General features: G+C 45.5%; 1 protein-coding gene across 3 annotated transcripts in view; it reads right to left on the bottom strand.

Annotated features, from left to right (window-relative positions):
• CEP290 (centrosomal protein 290) overlaps positions 1-23228 on the bottom strand; it is a 557889-nt gene that overhangs the window by 263896 nt on the left and 270765 nt on the right. For all 3 annotated transcript variants that reach the window (XR_003856690.1, XM_029601651.1, XM_029601650.1), the window contains exon 28: positions 16802-16953. Coding sequence is in view for 2 of the 3 variants with exons in the window: in XM_029601651.1 (XP_029457511.1) it covers positions 16802-16953 (152 nt within the window). In the remaining variant the exon portion in view is untranslated. The remainder of the gene's footprint in view (positions 1-16801; positions 16954-23228) is intronic.

Below are 23228 nucleotides of genomic sequence, written 5' to 3'. Positions count from 1 at the left end.
TCTCATCACCCCATACTTCGTACTCTCGTATAGACTATTTCCTGGCTTCACGCTCTCTGATCCCCTTCACTCAATCTGCCAATATTGCACCCATTTTAATATCAGACCATGCGGCGGTTATGTTGACTCTGTGCCTGCCTTCTCCTCTTCAAAATGACCGCCGCTGGCGTTTCAACTCGTCTCTACTATCGGAACCCGCGTTCATCAGCACTCTCCAACTTAAAATCCAAGAATACTTTACACTTAATTCTTCTCCGGAAATATCTCCTTCCACCATTTGGAACGCTTTCAAGGCCACTATACGTGGAGAAATCATCAGTTACACCATTGCTTCCAGAAGAGCTCAAGCAGCTACTCTTTCGCAACTAGAAACTCAAGTCTCAACACTGGAACACCAGCACATGATGTCACCCACCCAGACTTCGTTAACGTCTTTACTTAAGGCCAGATATCGATACAATCAAGTTCTGAGCGCTAAAGTTGTGTTAGGCCTCCACCACTCCAGGGCTCTTTACTACGCTGAACATAACAAATGCGGCCGTCTTCTGGCTACCTATCTCAAAAAACGTCAAGAGAAACAAAGGATAACTAAGATACTGTCTCCTCAGGCTCAACCCTTGACATCTGACTCGGACATTCTAACAGCGTTCCGTGACTTTTATGAACAACTATACCAGTCGGAAGCGGATGTGCATCAGTCGGCGGACAGCATACGGTGCTTCTTGGAGTCTTTACAGCACCCTTCTCTTACAGTGGATCAAATTGCTCTCCTCGACAAGCCTCTAACAGAGACAGAAATAGCGTTGGCAATTTCATCCCTACCGGCTAGGAAAGCACCAGGCCCTGATGGCTTTAACTCGGACTTTTATCTTGCATTCAAAACTGTTCTTGTGTCTAGGTTACATGCTTACTTCTCCTCTTTTACCTCTTCTTCTGAATCTCTCTCCACTTTTACTGAAGCATGCATTGTAGTCCTGCCGAAGCCAGGCAGGGACTCTACCCTCATATCTAATTATCGTCCAATATCCCTACTAAACGCTGACTACAAAATCTTTACTAAGGTTTTAGCCAATAGACTGTCACAGGTTCTATGCTCGATCATACACCCAGATCAGTCTGGATTTGTCAAAGGCCGGTTGATTGCAAATAACACTCGCTTGTTCTTTCATGTCCTGCATAATGCCCCTTCACTTTCATCTCCTGCAATAGCTGTTTCACTGGATGCAGAAAAGGCATTCGACAGAGTCGAATGGCCTTTTCTCCTTGCTGCCCTTCGTTGGTTTGGAGTCGGCCCTACCTTCCTCTCTTGGATTAATAACCTATACACGTCCCCTTCTGCCTTTCTATTCATTAATAGCAGATCTTCTGCTCCCTTTCACTTACACAGAGGCACTCGCCAAGGATGCCCCCTCTCTCCCCTTTTATTCAATATAGCTCTTGAACCTTTACTACTAGCTATTAGGCAATCTGATGATATTGCAGGTCTCCCTATGGGAGAGGAGACGTACAAACTATCTGCCTATGCAGACGATGTTCTCCTCTTTCTCACTGAATCAGATACATCTCTCTCAGCTTTATTCCACCTCATATCCACCTACTCCTCAGCCTCTGGGTATAAAATAAACTGGCATAAAACTGAGTTGCTCCCTCTCAATGTGATGGGTTCAGTGATGAACTTCGCCCGGTACTCCATACAAAAAGTTACCAATGGTCTCAAGTACTTGGGAGTTCGGTTCCATATGGATATCCCCACCACATTGGGTTATAGCGAATCCTCCATACTGCAGATGATACGGGAGACCACCCTTAAATGGTCCCCCTTACATCTTTCTTGGTGGGGGAGACTAGATACCATTAAAATGGTACTTGCACCTAGAATAACATATCTACTAGCTATGACTCCAGTGTTCTTCTCTTCTGACTTCTATAAGCTCATTGAGAATCTGCTTACAAGATTTTTATGGCACAACAAGGTCCCGCGCATCGCATTACACAAGCTAAAATGTACCATTTCACAAGGGGGGGTGAATTTTCCTGATTTTTACCTCTATCATCTGGCATTTATTTTGCAGCATGGACGTTATTACTTTGACCCTGACCCAAGCCCCATGGATTACCCTCGTTGGTTGCCAATCGAAAAAGGACTACTATTCCCTATCCCATTGAGCTACTTTCCAGGAGTCCTTCTTCCAGTAGCAGCAGCTTCCAATCCCATAATAGTCACCATGCACAATGCAATGAAAATGCTCGACACTTTCCGCCCCAAACAAACACCAGCATGGATGTTGTCTGCTATGGCCCCTCTTTGGAATAATCCCAGGATTCGCATAGCGGGAAGTCCCCTCAACTGGCCTATTTGGAAAAAATCAGGGATCTGGTTGCTGACCACTGTGCTGCAACAAAATACACTCCTCCCCTTTGCTCAATATGGTCTTCCTGCGACTCAGTTTTATGCCTGGCTACAGCTTCGTTCTTCGCTTTCTGCTATCAACCTGCAAGAGTCATATTCCACAACCTATCCCTTCGCTTTTTCCTTCTTTCAGACACACGGTACACTAGGTCATTTAGCCTCAAGATTGTATAAAACTTTTAAGACGTCTCGCTCTTCTCGGCCCACCGCAAGCCTTCAAGCCCTTTGGGCCCGAGACACTGGTTCTGAAGCCACGTCTTTAAATTGGACCAGAGTATGGAACACTTCGGTACGCATATCACTCTCTTCTAGCCTAACTCAGACTGCTTTCTTTATTTTACATAGAGCGGTTTGGACTCCATGGACCATGCACCGTGCAGGACTCCTTCAGACACATAATTGTTGGTCCTGCCACGCAGCAAAGGGCACCCTCTCTCATGCCCTTTTCTACTGTCCTTATGTGGTCAGTTTTTGGAATCCGATATGGGAGGTAATTTCTAACATATTACATCTTTCTATGCCCCTCACATACTCTATTGTTATACTACGGGGTTCTGATCCATCCTTTAATGCCCTTCCTAGGCACGCACAAAAATTACTGGACTTTTTAATCCTTGTGGCCCTTCACAACATTATGGCGAATTGGAAGAGAAGTGATATGCTATCCCAGCAATTATGGTGGAACTCTGTCTGTCTATACCTTAAATATGAGAAGGCTATGGCAATCAAATTTCATAGATTGTCCTCCTGGTCCCAAGTGTGGAAACCGATTGACGACTACTTAGCCTTGCATGATACATGATGTGGGTTTTTGATGCTTTCCAGCTTTTTCCATTATTCTTTGCTGAGCATTATCATAACACATATGACGTGTCACTTTCTTCCTTCTCTTTCTCTTTCTTATGTTTCTGATTCACCCTTTCTCATCTATTAGCCACTTACAGAATTAATGCTTATTGTCATGTATGAAGATGACTGTTTGTTAACTGTACCTTACTATGTATATCATGGCACATTGTACAAGTTCTTATACATTTTTTGCATTCTGTAAGTACTTACTTCTAAAATGTTAATAAAAGTTATTTCAACATAGAATTGGATACAGGGAGGAAACAAACAGGACACTTAACTTAAATAGATCTCTGGCCACACCGAGCATGTTAAGCATCTGAGCCAATAAAATCAGCAAGCCATCTCAGCAGAAAAGGAAAACAATCTGAGTAGATTCCAATGTGGCTCTCAATCAAATGTAACTTCTCCCTCTTCTAGAGGTGAGAAAGTCAATTCCTCATCAGAATCCTCCTATGTCTCATGATCCACATTGCCTGGAACATTATTAGCAAGGACAGCTTCCCTGTGATGTTTGCCTGCTGTGACTGACAAATGGGAAGCCCGAGCATGCAATCCCTACATGGCAGGTTGCTTCGCCTTTGCTGGACACCTCTGCAGAAAGATCTGCAGGCCCTGGAAACATTCCATCCAGGAAGATGGTGTTATAGATCTGCTCCTCCAGAGGGGAGCAGTTAGCAATCTGTTATAAATCTGCTGCTCGGAGTTAGCAATCTGTTATCGAGCTCCTCCTGTAGAGGGAGGAGTTAGCAATCTGTTATCAATCTCCTCCTGCAAGGAGTAGCAATCTGTTATAAATCTGCCAGGGAATTAGCAATCTGTTATGGATCACCCTGCCAAGGGGAAGAGCTAACAATTGTAATACTCCGTAGGCAGAGTTAGTTCTTTATTAGACAGGAAGTAGAACCACCAAAGGTGGCAGTAGTGAGCTGATGTGCCCGGCAGGGCTGAAGTCCTTCTGATACTGGAATTGCGGTCTCTGGGTTGCTGAGCTGTAGAGAGAGACTATAAGGTAGTGAGTAGACAGGGTAAGCTGGATACATAACCAGTAGTAGATGATACACTCACAATTGTAGATATCTGTAATGGCTTCTATGCAACAGAGAGTCTTCAGTATATTCAGGAACAGGAGCCATAGGCGAGTGCTGGTTCCTATATGCAGTCTGGAATGAGAACTCACAATATCTGTCTATGAGATGGCTTATGGAATAGAAGAGAGACTTTGGAGGGTTTTAGGAACATAGGCCCTTGTGAAGCGAGTACCGGTTCCTATCTGCAATCTATAATAGTAATTCACAAGATATAGATATATGATAGCTTCTGATATAGAAGAGAGTTGAGAAGGGATTTAGGAACATGGGCTCTCGTGGAGCGAGTACCGGTTCCTATCTGTAATAGAACTCACTGTGTTCACGTCTGCGATCGCTTACAGGTAGTAAGGGGTCTTCTGAGCATTCAGGGACGCAGGCCTTGTGCAGCGAGTACCGGATCCAGTCTTAGCAATCTGAAATCAAGAAGAGAGAGTGGGGCCCCCGAGGAGTGGGTACCCCTATGTAAGGTTGTGGAGGCAGAGCAGTGGATCCCCTTGCTAACTCGAGTCATAGTTGCAAGCAAAGACCTTTTAAGGTGGAAGCGGATGACGTCACTACGGGGGGACGCCCCAGAGGTTCGCGCCCTTGCCGGTACAAACTCTAGAGCGCGCGCGTGCGTGCGTGCGTGCGTCCTTACGTCATCAGGAACATGGCGGATCTGCAGCGTCAGGCCAGCCCGGGGATTCCAGGAAGTACAGCGAGGAGAAGCCATGGCAGCATCTGTCCGTCAGACCCAAAAGGAGTTGCCAATAAGGTAGATAGGGTGGAGCGAGGGCGAGAACAGGCACGAACGCAACAGAAGGATGGATCAATACTAGAGCCCATAGGTCCAAACTTGCTTTCTCCAACCTTTCTATCTCAGGAAGCTTCTGCCATTGGGAACAAGGGAGGAGGAGAACTGATCATTGCCTCACCTCCCACTCCACTCCCCTCCAGAGGCACAACAGGCCAACATGGGCAAAAGCTGTAGTAGTCAAATCGCTTTGAGCATCTCAACAGCTCAGACACAGAAGGACAGAAAGTGAGGACTGATCTGCTCTCAGACAGCAAGCCTCGCAGATAGCAAGGCACTTGGAACTGTTCATCCCTGGTGCCTACCTCTCTTGAACTTCAGTACACATGCAAATACGCATTCAAGACTAGGTCGCAGTCAACAGACACAAGTGTACGGGCAAATACATGCTTATCTAGGTCACAGCCATATGCACAGAATACCTGTGCAAATATTTATTTAGGCGTTTTATATACCATCGTTCCAAAAGATCTCCACAACAGTTTACAAAATCAGCTTTAAAATTCTTGGTCAGCATTCACATCTTTGTCAGCTTTCATATTCTAGGTCAACACAACAGCAAAAGCATATTCTCGTTCATACCCATACAATATTCTAGGTCACTGCAACAGCAAATATATAATCTAGTACATATTCATACATTTTCTAGAATAACACAGCAGCAACAACAGGTTCTGATTCTAATAACAATACATTTAATGTCAGTCGGTCCTTATTGCTCGCTCCGTTAACATAGTCTCTGGAACTGACATTGCAGTTATCAGCATTTTGGGATTTTACGTTAAATTGTATGCATTTCTAAAGAACCATGTTTTTAGCTCACTCTTGGAACTCTTTATTTCTGTTTTTTTGATTGAATGATTCTGGAAGACAATTCCGTAACTTGGGGCCCGCTATGGAAATCATTCGTTCTCTTATTTGCATTTGGTGTGTGTTCCTAATAGATGGCACCTTTAGAAGTTCTTTGTTTTGTGATCTTAAGGTTCTCTGTGGTTGTGTAATGTTGAAGTGACACTCCTAATAAGCGTAGGTTATTACTGTTGATGATATTTAAAATTAGAGTTAAAACTTTGTAATGAATTCTGGATTGTACAGGAAGCTAATGCCGTGCTATCAGCGAGGGGGTGATGTGATCAAATTTCCTTGTCCCTAGTAAGAGTCTAGCAGAGGCATTTTGAAGTAATTGTAGTGGTTTTAGAAGTCCTGTGGGTAGGCCTAGTAATAGGGAGTTGCAGTAATCTAAGTAAGAAAATATTAGAGTTTGTAAGACAGTGCAGAAGTCCTGTATTGTTACTAGAGTCTTAGTCGTTGTAATATTCCCAGCTTGGAGTATACAGGTTTGATTAATTTGCTTATATGCTTTTTCATAATGAAGTTCTCATCAATCTGTATTTCTAGATCCTGTACTTGATCTGAGGACTCCGGTATCTAGGGTTAGAGGTTTGATTATCATGTTATCTCTCCTTAACCACACAATTTCAGAGTTTTTTGGGTTTAGAGAGAGTTTCAGTTGTGTTGACAGAGACGATGCAGTTTTTTCAAATGTTTTGTCAAAAGGGATGTAGAATTGTATGTCGTCTGCATATAGGAAGAAGTTGATTCCTATATTTTCTAGTAATGCACATATAAGGGTGGATTTTCAAAGGCCTGTACGCATAAAAATCGTGGTTTACGCGCATGGCTGGGCCTTGCACACACTGTGAGCATTTTAAAATAGGCCTGGCCACGTGCATAAACCCAGCTATGTGCACAAGTGCCGGGCCTAAAAAATGGGACGGGCCGTGGGGGGTGGGCAGGGAGGTACTGGGCAGGACGGAAGCCAACTAGGACAGCGGCCATTAGCTGCTGTTCCGGGGAAGCACGTGCCAGCAGCCGGCTGACACACGGAAACTACTTCTGCTCGGAAAGAGCAGTAAGTAGAAAAATAAAAAATGCTCAGGTAGCTAGGTAGGGGTCAGGGTGGAGAGGGGAAAGGGAAGGAAGGTTAGGCAGGGGGGTAAGGAAGTTCCCTCCCAGTCCGCTCCTTATTGGATCGGATTGGGAAGGAACTGGAGGAGGCCCGATTGCGTCGCCACGTGTAATGTTCAAAAATTCGACTCCCTTGCGCACGCCACCACACATGCGTGACCATGAGATTTTATAACATGCTTGCGCTGGTGTTAAAGTCCCCTACTATTATAGTTGATTCAGGAGCTGGAAACACTTTGGTGAAGATTTTGATTAGAGATGAGCAGTCTTTTTGGAGTGTTTCTGGAGGGCATTAGGTCAAACCAATATTTAGCAGTGTTGATTTTAGAATCACAATCTCGTAGGGAGGGTTAATTTCAATTTTGTAGGGATTAAGTTTAAGGTGGGTTTTTTTTTTTTTTTTTTTTTTTTTACAGATTATTAATAGACACCCACCTTTTTGTTTTTGTCTGGAGAAGTGAAAAGTATCAAAGTTAGGGTGATCACTTTGGTTTAGGAGGATATTATCACTGTCTTTCAGCTATGTTTCAGTAATGCAGAAAACAGTGGGATTTAGTTCCTCTAGTAAGTCCTGTGTTTTTTATAGTGATTGTCCTGTGTTATTTATAGTGATTGTACATTTAGTAATAGTAGAGGAAACATTAAGTAGGGAGAAATTTCAGGAGAATTGTTACTTACCTTGGAATGGGTCAGGCTTTCATTCTTTCTTTGCTTGTGTTTAGGTGTTCTCTGGCAATTTCCATAGTCTCCTCTTCCTGTGATGGTTTCAGTGAGGTGACCCGGTTCCATTTTATGATGCATTTGGTTAGAGCTAAAGTTGAAATTTGTATTTACTTCGGTCGGCACTTTGGACATACACGAAAGGGTGCACAAAGGGGCAAGCTCCTTTGTTGCATGCCAGTCGGTGTAAGTGCCTTCGGTGTTGCATCCGCACAAGTATCCGCTCAAATATGCACTCAAGTTTAGGTCGCAGTCTTGTGCGCACAAGTATCTGCACAAATACGTGCTCAAGTACCTATAAAATATGTGCTTAAGTCTAGGTCACAGATGTATGCGCTCAAATCTAGGCTGCGACTTTAAGTGTACAGGTCCCTGTGTGCGCAACTGCCAAGAGGCGAGAATGAAACGCACACGCATATGCACACGCAAAAAGAATTGCCGCAGTCTATCATGTGGCTAAGCAAAGCCTGGCTGTACCTTCAGCGCGTTTAGGCCTGGATCCATTCAACATCTGGCACTGAAAATCACAGTAGGCTTGAAGAGTTTCTCAACAGCTCAGGCCTTTTGACTGGTGGAGAATCCCTGGAGACTGGGGTCGAGAGCCAACATTCCCCACTGCCAGTCCGGCTAAACAAGCTTTGCACGTAAGTAAATTAAAACCAGCATAAGAATTCTACCAGATCCAGAGACTCCTCCTCAGTGAAAGTGCCTCTCTACACCTCCACAGGACAGGGAACGGACGAAGTAGTTGAGGAGGAGATTCTCCTGCCTCTCCCGCCGACATTGCCAACACTGCTAGGGAATCAAAAATGGCCGTCGTTCCTGCACTGATGGGGAAAGCCTCAGCGCTAGACCCCATCACCTGGGAGGCTCATCTAGCTGTTAGTCTAGTATTGGGCTCCCACGAAGTGCTTTCCCCACTAGGGATGCACACAGAATATAAGCCATCTGAATTTAGGTGCAACTGCGAGTCTGCACATGACCGGCATTGTCTGCCTCACAACATTGCCACGCGGTATGAGCAGAGTGCCACTATCACCATCTCGTTTACTTAAACCTCAGGAAACCCCTGGGTGACTAGTTCCGAAGCAGCGATCAAGGCTCCGAGTGACCTGCACAATTCCACTATCTTACAGTCGCTCTTGCTTGCTTTTTTTTTTTTTTTTAATGAAAACAAGCTTTAAAACTGCATCCACTGCTGTAATTAGCCCCGAAACAAAAAGGAAGAGAAATTCAATACTTTCCTATTCAGATGGGACCTGAAATGCAGAGCTGCCAGTGGAACCAATGCTGCCTCATGGGGAATGAGAGATCCCGAGCACCAGATATACACCTCCATGGAATCTCGGAGCGAGCTGCCATCAAGGGTCACCAACTCGCTTCAAAGCATGACGATGGCCCCACCAGGACCTAACAACCCCCTGGGAGGAACTGGAGATCTCTCTTCTCTTCTCTTTCTTTTTTTTTTATATCCTCCAGACTGCAGGTTTTACATCATCTAGCATCTGCTGGAGAGAGAGAAATACTGAGGGACTGCAGGTGGCACACTGGGTTTTGTACAGTGTCAGTGAAACTTTATCTGTCTCCATCTGCTGGCAGGGAAGCAAAACCAAGAAGTCTGGACTGATCTGGGTATGTACAGAGAACAGTGCATTCACACAGGGGGCACTTGGTGAAGCCATTGATTTTCTCTTTGATGGACATTAGATGAAAAATAACCAAAGCAAAACCGAACGACTTGATTTTAACAAAAATCTTGACTGATGCTGTTTGATGTGCTAATGTTGCTGCAATACTCAGATGTACCCCCCCCCCAAAAAAAAAAAAAAAAAACAGAAAAGAAAACTGAAAAATAAAAAATAAAAAACAAAACAAACAAAATCTATCTAAAGTTTTAACAGGATGGAGAGGAGCTGGTAGACATGCAACAAAAAAAGTGTGTTTTTTTTTAATCAAATCTGAACTTTTTTTTTTTTTTTTTACTCATAACATGATTGTTAAGTCCCATGGAAAAATAGAAACACAGGAGGGCCTTGCATTACAAAAGAAAATTAGGGCTTACCTCCAATAATTTTCTTTCCTGTAGTACCAAGGATCAGTCCAGACTCCTGGGTTTTGCCTCCGCACCAGCAGATGGAGACAGAGCAAGATTTGACAGGCTCTGCCATTAAGTACCAAGGTGCCACAGCCTGTCAGTATAAAGTAATGTCAAAGCAGAATGCCCCAGAACTGAAAAACTAACTATATACAGGAAGCTCAACCGGGGAACCTTTGGGTTACTGCCCCCAGCGAGAGACCTGCCCCAGAAAGAAGGTAAACAGCGAATAACTGCACATAATGCACTCCACCAAAACATCAGTGGGAAACAGCGGACTCTTCGAGACTGAGAAATATACAGGTCTATCCAGTAAAGTGTGGCCGCGTTTACCCCGCTCCTAACCCGCGTTCTACTCACTTTCCGGCCGCGTTAGCCCTTCCTGCGATCCACAACCCCCTTTAACCTACCCTTACCGCGTCCTAAAATCCCCGGGCAACCCCTTCCACACGTGGCATGTATATTGCATGCAAACGAGCGAATTAGCTATTCCCTAGCATCCAGTAACCCGCGCCCCGACTATTGCTATTTTACCCTGCCGTTTTGCCGCGCGTTTAACCTGCTAACTTACCGCCTACCCTTACCCCTGCGTTAGAGGCAGGGTAAGGGTAGGCGGCAAGCTTTCCCCCAGCCCCCGCTCACCTGCCCTGGCCGCGTCCATGGATGCTGGTCTCCGGGGCAGCCCCATTCCTCTCCCCTCCTCCCGAAGCAAAAAAAAAGCGAAAAAAAAAGTTGCAAGAGAGAGAGAGGGGAGAGGACGGGCAATCCTACGCTCGGCGACTTACTTTTGCAGCTCCCCTCCGGACATCGTGGCTTCCCCCGTGCCAGTCCCCTCTCCCCTCCTCCCGAAGCAGGGTGCGAAAAGCAGCCTTGCTCCGGGAGGAGGGAAGAAGGGACTGGCAGTGTAAAGCGACGAAGCGACTTACTTTTTGCAGCCCCCTCCGGACATCGTGGCTTCCCCCGTGCCAGTCCCCTCTCCCCTCCTCCCGAAGCAGGGTGCGAAAAGCAGCCTTGCTCCGGGAGGAGGGAAGAAGGGACTGGCAGTGTAAAGCGGCGAAGCGACTTACTTTTTGCAGCCCCCTCCAAACATCGGATGACCTCTCCTGACTCCAGCTGCTCGCGAAGATGGACGCCTGCACGGCCGCTGAAGACGTGACATCACATGCCGTGACGCCAAACGTCGTGACATCACGTCTTCAGCGGCCGTGCAGGCGTCCATCTTCGCGAGCAGCTGGAGGCAGGAGAGGTCGTCCGATGTCCTGAGGGGGGTGCAAAAAAGTAAGTCGCTTCGCCACTTCGTACTGCCAGTCCCTTCTTCCCTCCTCCCGGAGCAAGGCTGCTTTTCGCACCCTGCTTCGGGAGGAGGGGAGAGGAGACTGGCAATCCCGACTTCCAGGTATCTGTCAATTCAAATGACATTTGAAATGACAGATACCAGCGTGGCCGTGAAGCGTTAGGCCCGTGCACCCACGATACTGTATAGGCGCTCTATACAGTAAAATGGGTTGCGAGGGCCTAACGCTTCACGGTCGCTTCTTAGATGCAGCTTGCATTTGCAAGCTATTTACACACAGGATCGAGCGGTAGGTGAGCTGCACTGTGCGTGCAGCAACCGCGGGTGCGCCGGGCACTAACGCAGCTCTTCCTACCGCTCGTTACTGGATAGAGGGCATAGTGAGGATGGGACTCTGGACTGATTCTTGGTACTACAGGAATGAAAATTATCGGAGGTAAGACCTAATTTTCTTTTCCCTATACGTACCGATCAGTCCAGACTCCTGAGATGTACCAGAGCTGAAAACTACTTGGGCTGGGATCCGGAGAGGCCCGCTCTCAAAACGCCCACTCCGAAATTGCCATCCCTTGAGTCCTGGACATCCAGCCGATAATGACGCGCGAAGGTATGCAACGATTTCCAGGTTGCAGCCCTACAGATCTCCTGCGGGGAAATCTGGATGCACTCCGCCCAGGAAGCTGCCTGGGATCGCGTCAAATGTGCCTTCAGACCCAGTGGTAGAGGCCCTCCACTGAGTAAATATGAGGAGCTTATGGCCTCCTTCAACCAACGAGATATGGTGGCCTTAGAGGCCATATTTGGACCCTTGCAAAGAACAAAAAGGTGATCCGACAAACGAAAGTCATTAGTCACTTCCAGATAGCGTAGGAGCACCTTACGCACGTCCAGCTTCTTCAGATCCCTCGAGACTGGATCCAACTCGTCGATATCAGAAAATGATGGAAGATCCACCGACTGATTCAAATGAAACGAAGAAACCACTTTCGGCAGGAAAGAGGGAACCGTTCGCAAACTAACTCCGGAGTCAGAGATCCACAAGAAAGGCTCCCTACAGGACAGGGCCTGAAGCTCAGACACTCTTCGAGCTGACGAAATTGCTACCAAAAACACAGTCTTCAACGTAAGGTCCTTAAGAGTCGTCCTCTTTAGGGGCTCAAAAGGTGGCGCACACAGGGCCTTGAGGACCACATTCAAGTTCCAGGAAGGACATGGAACATTCAGAGGCGGACGTAACTGTTTCGCCCCCTTCAAGAACCGGGTAAGATCGGGATGCGCCGCCAGAGGCCTCCCTTCCAAAAACCCCCAGAAACAACCGAGGGCTGTCACCTATACCCACAATGAACCACAGGATAATCACCCTTTAGCCAAACCGTCTTGCAGAAAAGCCAAAATAGCGGATACTGGCGCCCGGGTAGATGGGATCGAACGTGCAACGCACCATAATTCGAAAACCTTCCACACACGCCAAGGACATCGACCTCTCACGCAACCTTAGGAGGGTGGACACCACCGCATCCGAATAACCTTTGTCTTTTAGTCTTCACCTCTCAAACGCCATGCCGCTAGACAAAAGCAATCTACCTGATCGAAACACATAGGTCCCTGATGAAGAAGATTCGGTAGACACGGGAAACGCAGCGGTTCCTCCACTGTGAGATTGACGAGATCTGCAAACCACGGCCGTCGAGGCCACTCGGGTGCCACCAGAATTACCTCGGAGGGATGGGCCTCTATTCGATGAAGAACCTTGCCAATCAGTGGCCAGGGCACAAAGACATACAGAAGAATCATTGTCGGCCAGGGTACCGCCAAGGAGTCCACGCCCTCTGCCCCCGTGTCCCTTCGCCGGGCAAAGAATCATGGAACCTTGGCATTCTTGAAGGTAGCCATCAGATCCATGGCCAGCGTGCCCCATCTGTTGCAGATGAGTTGAAAGGCCCTATCAGCTAGTTCCCATTCTCCAGGATCGAGTTGATGTTGACTCAAGAAGTCTGCATGAATGTTCTCGACCCCTGCTATGTGGGAGGCCGCTATACTGACAAGGTGACGCTCTGCCCACTGTATCAGAAGGCGAGCTTCTAATGCTGACTCCTGGTTCCCCCCTGACGATTGATGTAGGCCACTGTGGTCGCATTGTAGGAAAGAACCCTGACCGACTTTCCTTGAATCAGAGGGAGAAAAGCCTGCCAGTCGCACCGCCCTGGTTTCCAGCCGATTGATCGACCAACGAGACTCGGTCAGGGACCAGCGTCCCTGGACGGACTTCCGTTGACAAACGGATCCCCAACTGAAGAGGCTCGCATCCGTGGTGACCACCGTCCATTCCGGCGTCACGAGTGGAACTCCCCGAAGGAGGTTGTCTGAACACAGCCACCATCCTAGGCTGGCGCAAGCCGGATTCGTCAACGGAAACTGGAGGTAGAATTGCTCGGACACTGGACTCCAGCGGGAAAGCAACGCTGATTGCAAGGGCCGCATGTGTGCGAAAGACCAGGGGACCAATTCCAGTGTTGAAGCCATGGAGCCTATCATCTGTAAGTAATCCCAAACCGTCAGCGGTTGTTTCAGCAGTAAGGACCTGACTTGTCGCTGTAATTTGTGACAGCGCCCGGACGAGAGGAAGACCGCCCCTCAATGCGTTCGAATAAAGCTCCCAAAAACTCCAGTAACTGCGAGGGAGTGAGCCGACTCTTGGCGGTGTTTACTACCCAACCTAGAGACCGCAACAGTTGAAGCACGCGGCTGATCGCCGAACGACATAGGAACTCTGATTTCGCTCGAATCAACCAATCGTCCATATATATGGGTGCACCAACAATCCCTCCCGCCGCAGGTGAGCCGCCACAACCACCATGATCTTAGTGAAGGTTCTGGGAGCTGTTGCCAGTCTGAACGGCAACGCCTGAAATTGATAATGTTTTCCCAAGACATAGAACCGGAGATGCTTCTGATGATCCTTCCTGATCCCGATGTGCAGGTATGCCTCCGTGAGATCCAGAAACGCCAGGAAGTCTCCCGGACGCACTGAAGCAATTATGGACCGCAACGTTTCCATTCGAAAACGAGGAATCAGCAGGCATCTGTTGATGCACTTTAGGTCTTGGATGGGACAGAAGGACCCTTCCTTCTTTGGCACAATGAAGTATATGGAGTAATATCCTTTTTGTTTTGTTGCTCCAGGGGTGGTACAGGAACAATTGCTCCCAGGTCCAGCAGAAGAACCAAGGTCTGCTGGACTGCTTGACGTTTGTCTGCATACCCTCACGGGGTTGGCGAGCAAAATCTAAAGCGTAGCCGTGTCCTATCACCGAGAGCACCCATTGATCTGTCGTGATTGTGGTCCATTCCTCGTAGAAGAGAGACAATCTGCCCCCTACCCTGGGTACTGAGGAATGGACCAGCCAGACATCATTGTGCGGATTTAGCACCAGGGGTTGATTGGGAAGAAGCAGGCCTCCCAAAGCGTCTACCTCAAAAGGACTGAGACTGCTGCCTGCCGCCCCCCCCCCCCAACCGGAAGGAAGGGGAAGGAGTACCTGAACGAGAGGTACGGGCTCTTCGATTTCCCCAAAACCTTGACCTAGATGAGAAAGTGCCCCTGGGACGCGCTTTGTCCTCCGGAAGACAATAGCCATTATTCTCGCCCAGCAGCTGAATCATATCGTCCAATTCCTTCCCAAACAAAAGCTTACCCTTAAAGGGTAAGAAGCCCAGAATGGACTTAGAAGTTCCATCCGCGGACCAGTTCCGCAACCACAATAGCCGTCTCGCCGAGACGGCCAAAACCATGGAGCGCACGGAGGTTCGCAGAAGATCATACAGAGCATCCGCACTATAAGTCACTACCGCCTCGAGGCGGCCAGCCTGTCGGGCTTCCTCCTCCGACAGGCCGTTGGCGAGGAGTTGTTGAACCCAACGCAGACTGGCCCTTAGTGTGAAATTACTACAAATTGCTGCTCGCGCTCCGAGAGCAGATACTTCGAATATCTTCTTCAGCTGAACCTCCAGTTTCCGATCCTGGAGATCCTTCAGCGCCGTGGTCCCCGTGAACGGAATAGTAGTCCTCTTCGTCACCGCTGATACGGCTGCGTCCACCTTGGGAACCAACAGAACTTCCAAGGCTTCCTCGGGCAAGGGATAAAGCTTATCCATAGCCTTTGTGACCTTCAACCCCAAGTCTAGGGTGTCCCATTCTCGAAATAGCAAGTCCGTAGCCGAAAAATGAAAGGGAAAAGTCATGGGAGGACTACTCAGGCCCAACAACACCGGATCCATGGAGCCGAGACGAGACTCCTCAGGAGGCGTAGCGATCCCTAACTCCTCCAGGATCGCGGGAATGAGAGGGCCCAGTTCGTCCCTACGGAAGAGACGGATCACCCTGGGATCATCGCCCTCCGAGGCCTGGCTTTGTCGCGTAGCACCTTGCAACGGAGCGCCATCTCAGTTTACCCCCCTCGGGGGTGGGGACGGCCCCTCCAAATCCTCCTGGTCCGTTGACTCTGCCGGTGAGTCCAAGTCCTCCTGGGGAGGGAGAGCCCTCAACGATTGCTTTGACCGCGGGGCTTCTGTCATGGCCCCCAGCTAGGGGCAGCCCTTATCCGCAAGTTGTGGCCCCCTTGGGCCCTCCTGCCACCAAAGAGTGCCGCTTGTGGGCCTTGCGGGCCTTAAAGGCTCTATGCATCGCCAAAATAAACTCAGACGAAAATGAGGAGCAGGAGACATCAGAATCTGCTCCTGTGTCATCCCCTGCCCCTTCCCCTAAGAGCCCCGTCGGGGAAACCGACTGCAGGACCAGTCTTTGGGGGGAGAGGGAGGGCGGTGAATTTCTGCCTCCCCCCAATCGGAGCCGCTGATGGAGCCGGTGCCAAAATGGCGGCTTTTGCTGCGCCGGCCGGGAGTTGCCTGGGAAGGGTCGCAGGGAGCTCCCCGAAGGCGATCGTCATGGCGCTCCGACGAACCACCACCCTCCGAGCCAACCCCGAGATACTTCGCCGCCAGGGATGCAGGCTGAGCACAGCCCATCCCTGGAAAGACGCACGCGCACCGAGCCACAGGATGCACAGTGACAAAATTTAGCCAAGTTTTGAACAGAGAGGGCAGTGATAAGAACAGGGCTGAGAGGCTGCGTAAAAATGGGAGGCCTGGGTGTTGGTCTAAATATGGAAACCAGTGTACTCATCTTCTCAGAATGGTAGAAGACCAAAGAGGAAAGAAAAAACTGGCTTTGATAAACACTATCCTGAAGGTGGTCAAGCTTGTATAGCTGACAGCTGGGATATATCCTTAGCTAGAGGCTTCATGGAAAGGAACAATTGTGCAGACTGGACAAGCTAATTGGTACATTACCTGTTGCCGACTACTATGCCACTATCAGTGGGATGTATGCATTACATATATTTATAATGGTGGAAGTGGATAAAAGGGAGCAGTTTTCAAGAGCTTCACACACAATATCTGCAAAGCAATTGAATCAGAATGAGAAGGGAAATTTAATGACTAGTGAAATATCTAACTTCATGTTTTCCTAGTACCAGTTCTTTATGTTCTGTTATAGAAAATGTCTTTTTTATGTACTTACTTTGATACCTCAATTTTTAGTTCTGATTGGCTTTTCTCTAATTCCATGATTCTTCGTCTATCTGCATCACTAACAGCTTTACTCACACTATTGGTCAATTCATCTCTTAATAACTCTTCCACCTTCTGGGCCTCAAGATTGATTTTAGTGAGCTAGGGAAAACAAAAATACCATTACACTGATAATATACAAAATAAACACTTTTCATACAAATGTACAGTGTAGTTATTCTAATGGATAATTCTACAGTAATAACAAGGGTATTATGCAAAGCATTTTACCCATGGAAATGGGAAGTTTTAATACTGCCTCCCATAAAAGTATCCATGCTGATCACAGAGACAAGGTTAGTCAGGGGAGGTAAAATATGCTTGGTGCTTTCACTTTTAAAGCCCCATGGAATCTTTCCACAGGTATATTTGCTCTTGTTCAAAACAAAATGTACCCATAGAGGTTTGGGCTTTGTTGCTGCAGCTGGCTGCATTTTCAAAAGGTCACCAAATGCAGGCTTTCCCACTAAAATGAGCTTGAAGTCTCATGGGCACAATGAATCCACAGGACTACAAATTAGCTTTGAGGTCCAATTATTACCCTCAGTGAGACAATGTATGTCACTTTGTTTACTAATAGACTAAGTAATGATAGACAGCCATAGCTTCTGTATCAGACAGAATGGTTTATACCATTGCTTTGATGAAAGGCAGATCACGCATTACAATATCAGCAGGTGCAATAATTCATTCTTATGCACTAGCATAGGCTACACCAGACCAGCCATGAAAAGTGGGTTATTTCCCCCTCCCAGATGGAGACAGATCACATTGTTTTCCTGTGTGCATCACAGCCACTACTTAGGAGGAGGTGCTAGCAGCAGGAATCCAGTATCCTTCTGACAAAACTTTGGGTCAGATCCCTTTTGCATAAGAAGCATCAACCATTAATAACAAGAATCAACCTGAAAGAAAATTTCCCTGCCCCTAGGAGGAGAAGGAAAGGAACACAAAGGTAACCACACTGGGAACAAATGTCTAAACTTGACCTTCAGTATAATCCTAATCATAGCCGTACGTCAATTACATAGCTGTGCTTCCCGGGTGGGTCCTGGACTGATGTAGCAGGTCTTATTGAAAGGAAATTAGCAGGTAAGAACATTTCTAATTACATCTCAACCTGCTACACCAGTAAGCCATGACAAGTGGGAAGTACCAAAGCTTCAATTACCTAAATGGGAGGAAGCGAGGGCTGCCCGCAATACCCTCGTCCCATACGTTGATTCCTCCTGCACAAGCATGTCCACCAATAATCCTTCACCATGGAATTCAGGGACAACCACATAGCTGCCCTGCAAACAGCAGGTGCGAGAGCATGCACCTCCACTCAGTACGTTGATTACCCCCTGGTGAAATGTGTGCACAGTAACTCAGGAGACTTCTTATCTTTGAGCAAAAAAGCTGAATCAATAGTGTCTTATCTAGCAGGCCAAGGAAGCCATAGAGGCCGCCTCCCCATTACATGGGCCTCCAATCAGGACAAACAATTTGTTTGACTTGTGGAAGTCATTACTAACTTCCAAATATTGCAGAATCACCATGCGAATGTCCAGACACTAGAAGAACCAGTACTCCGGCCCACACTTATCCTGGGAAAAGGCTGGAAGGGAAATCGCTTGATTTATGTGAAACACAGAATTCAAGAGAGGGAGAAAGGATGGCACAGGTCAGAAAGTGACCGTGCTCAATGTGCTCACCAAAAAAAGGGTCCCGGCAAGACAAAGCTTGTAATTCCGAGACCTGCTGCACAGGGGGAGTCTTTAGCGAAAAGAAGGGCTCCACCTTAATCAGAGTGGAACCAAGCTTTTGGCACTAACTTTTAAAAAAAGGAGATAGAGCAGCTTTTAAACTAGAACAAGGGGAAAAGCCAACAGTCACTCAGCAATGCATGGTTCGGAAAAAATGTATCCTTGAAGGATACTAATGAAAAAGGAGAGTTAGGGCATCCCAACAGAGAGGTTCCAATAAAAGCAAACATAGTCCATGTTCCTATATGTAAAAAATTACCTGAGCTAAAGATTTCCAAATTATCCCTAGGAACTGAAAGACAGGCTGTTAATACAAACAAAAAAACACACTTTGAAATGTCTGTATACCAATGACAGAAGTCTAAGAAGTAAGATGGGAGAGTTAGAGTGTATAGCAGTAAGTGATGAGATAGACATAACTGGCATCACAGAATTTGGCAGTGCAATAATAATGGGAGATTTCAATTACCCCAATATTGACTGGGTAAATGTAACATCAGGACTTGCTAGAGACATAAAATTCCTGGATGTAATAAATGACTGCTTCATGGAGCAATTGGTTCAGAAACCAACAAGAAAGGGAGCTATTTTAGATGTAATTCTTAGTGGAACGCAGGATTTGGTGCGAGGTATCGGTGGTGGGGCCACTTGGAAATAGTGAACATAACATGATCAAATTTAAACTAATAATTGGAAAGGGGACAATAAATAATTCTACAGCTGTAACACTAATTTTCAAAAGGAAAACTTTGATAAAATGAGGAAAATAGTTAGAAAAAAACTGGAAGGTGCAGCTGCAAAGGTTAAAAGTGTTCAACAAGCATGGACATTGTTTAAAAATAAAATCCTAGACGTGCAGTCCAGATGTATTCCGCGCATTAAGAAAGGTGGAAGGAAGGCAAAACGATTACCAGCATGGTTAAAAGGTGAGGTGAAAGAGGTTATTTTAGCCAAAAAAAAATCCTTCAAAAATTGGAAGAAGGATCCAACTGAAGAAAATAGGATAAAGCATAAGCATTGTCAAGTTAAGTGTAAAACAGTGATAAGACAGGCAAAGAGAGAATTTGAAATGAAGTTGGCTGTAGAGACAAAAACTCATAATAAAAACTTCTTTAAATATATCTGAAGCAAGAAACCTGTGAGGGAGTCGGTTGGACTGTTAGATGACCGAGGGTTTAAAGGGGCTCTTAGGGAAGATAAGGCCATTGCAGAAAGACTACATGAATTCTTTGCTTCCGTGTTTACTAATGAGGATGTTGGGGAGATTTATTTATTTATTTATTTATTTATGTAAACGTTTCTTTTATACCGATGACCGTTCGCACATCGCATCGGTTTACAGTGAACAAAAAACCATTGGGCAGAGCCCTTACATATAACAGATAACATAGTGAACTAGGCAACATATAAATAATTTTTGGGAGGAGCCCTTACATAAAACACACATCAATGATTAGATGCTATGGGTATATGCTATGGGATTGAACTATAACAATAACTATATACAGATTAGTGCAATTTTCAAGAGTGATGAGACAATTTTCAAGAGTGATGAGTCAGACGAACAGAACCAAATCACTGTGAACCTGGAAGATGTAGCAGGCCAGATTGTCAAACTAAAGAGTAGCAAATCACCTGGACCAGATGGTATGCATCCTAGGGTACTGAAGGAACTAAAAAATTAAATTTCTGATCTATTAGTTAAAATTTGTAACCTATCATTACAATCATCCATTGTACCTGAAGACTGAAGAGTGGCCAATGTAACCCCAATATTTAAAAAAGACTTCAGGGGCGATCCGGGAAACTATAGACCAGTGAGCCTGACTTTGGTGCTGGGAAAAATAGTGGAAACAATTCTAAAGATCAAAATCGTAGAGCATATAGAAAGACATGGTTTAATGGAATACAGTGAACATGGATTTACCCAAGGGAAGTCTTGCCTAACAAATCTGCTTCATTTTTTTGAAGGGGTTAATAAACATGTGGATAAAGGTGAACCGGTAGATGTAGTGTATTTGGATTTTCAGAAGGCTTTTGACAAAGTTCTTCATGAGAGGATTCTAAGAAAACTAAAAAGTCATGGGATAGGAGGCGATGCTCTTTCGTGGATTACAAACTGGTTAAAAGACAGGAAACAGAGAGTAGGACTAAATGGTACATTTTCTCAGTGGAAAAGGGTAAGCAGTGGAGTGCCTCAGGGATCTGTACTAGGACTGGTGCTTTTCAATATATTTATAAATGATCTGCAAAGGAATACAACAAGAGAGGTTATCAAATTTGTGTATGATACAAAATTATTCAAGTAGCTCCTAATATGGAACCTAACATCATGTAACTACAGCAAGGGTTATTTTTCCCTATATGCAACACCTTGCACTTGTCCACATTAAATTTCATCTGCCATTTGGATGCCCAATCTTCCAGTCTTGCAAGGTCCTCCTGTAATGTATCACAATCCGCTTGTGATTTAACTACTCTGAATAATTTTGTATCATCCGTAAATTTGATCACCTCACTCATCGTATTCCTTTCCAGATCATTTATATATATATATTGAAAAGCACCGGTCCAAGTACAGATCCCCGAGGCACTCCACTGTTTACCCTTTTCCACTGAGAAAATTAACCATTTAATCCTACTCTCTGTTTCCTGTCTGTTAACCAGTTTGTAATCCACGAAAGGACATCACCTCCTATCCCATGACTTTTTAGTTTTCTTAGAAGCCTCTCATGAGGGACTTTGTCAAACGCCTTCTAAAAATCCAAATACACTACATCTACCGTTTCACCTTTATCCACATGTTTATTAATCCCTTCAAATAAATGAAGCAGATTTGTTAGGTAAGACTTCCCTTGGGTAAATCCATGTTGACTGTGTTCCATTAATCCATGTCTTTCTATATGCTCTACGATTTTGATCTTGAGAATAGTTTCCACTATTTTTCTCGGCACTGACGTCAGGCTCACTGGTCTATAGTTACCCGGATCGCCCCTGGAGCCATTTTTAAATATTGGTGTTACATTGGCCACCCTCCAGTCTTCAGGTACAATGGATGATTTTAATGATAGGTTACAAATTTTAACTAATAGATCAGAAATTTCATTTTTGAGTTCCTTCAGTACCCTAGGATGCATACCATCCGGTCCAGGTGATTTGCTACTCTTTAGTTTGTCAATCTGGCCTACTACATCTTCCAGGTTCACAGTGATTTCGTTCAGTTCGTCTGACTCATCACCCCTGAAAACCATCTCCAGAACTGGTATCTCCCCAACATCCTCATTAGTAAACACGGAAGCAAAGAATTCATTTATTCTTTCTGCAATGGCCTTATCTTCCCTAAGAGCCCCTTGAACCCCTGTGTCATCTAATGGTCTAACCATTATAAGAGACTTCACAATATAATGTAAATAATTTAATCCTAACTGCTCGGTTTTCTTATTCTAATTCTCTCCCCAGTTATAAGACCCTTGTTGTAATGTAACTTTTGATCTCTTTGCACTTGTTTATGTTCCTTTTTTGTTCACAACCCCTCGTTGTATGTAAACCGGCATGATGTGGTTTCTAATCACGAATGCCGGTATAGAAAAACTCTAAATAAATAAAAATAAAATAACCGACTCCCTCACAGGTTTCTTGCTTCGGATATATTTTAAAAAGTTTTTATTATGAGTTTTTGCTTTTATGGCCAACTTCAATTCAAATTCTCTCTTCACCTGTCTTATTAATGTTTTTTTTACTTAACTTGACAATGCTTATGCTTTATCCTATTTTCTTCAGATGGATCCTTCTTCCAATTTTTGAAGGATGTTTTTATGGCTAAATTAGCCTCTTTCACCTCACTTTTTAACCATGACTGTAATCGTTTTGCCTTCCTTCCACCTTTCTTAATGTGTGGAATACATATGGACTGCGCCTCTAGGATTGTATTTTTAAACAATGTCCATGCCTGTTGAACACTTTTAACCTTTGCAGCTGCACCTTTCAGTTTTTTTCTAACTATTTTCCTCATTTTATCAAAGTTTCCCTTTTGAAAGTTTAGTGTTTGAGCTGCAGATTTACTTATTGTCCCCTTCCAGATATTAGTTTAAATTTGATCATGTTATGATCACTGTTGCCAAGTGGCCCCACCACCATTACCTCTCTCACCAAATCCTGTGTTCCACTAAGAATTAAATCTAAAATAGCTCCCTCTCTTGTTGGTTCCTGAACCAATTGTTCCATAAAGCAGTCATTTATTACATCCAGGAACTTTATGTCTCTAGCAAGTCCTGATGTTACATTTACCCAGTCAATATTGGGGTAACTGAAATCTCCCATTATTATTGCACTGCCAAATTGGTTAGCTTCCCTGATTTCTCTAAGCATTTCATCATCTGTCTGACCATTTTGTCCAGGTGGACGGTAGTATCATTATACTCTTACCCAACACACATGGGATTTCTACCCATATAGATTCTACTGAGCATTTAGTCTCTTGTATGATCTTTATCCTGTTGGACTCTATACCCTCCTGGACATAAAGTGCCACACCCCCACCAAGTTGATCCTCCCTATCATTGCAATATAATTTGTACCCTGATATAACACTGTCCCATTAGTTATCCTCCTTCCACCAAGTCTCTGTGA

Source organism: Rhinatrema bivittatum, chromosome 4 (genome assembly GCF_901001135.1).
Source record: "Rhinatrema bivittatum chromosome 4, aRhiBiv1.1, whole genome shotgun sequence".
Lineage (NCBI taxonomy): Eukaryota > Metazoa > Chordata > Amphibia > Gymnophiona > Rhinatrematidae > Rhinatrema > Rhinatrema bivittatum.
The sequence above is the reverse complement of the archived record's forward strand: the minus strand, read 5'-3'. Positions and strand labels throughout refer to the sequence as shown.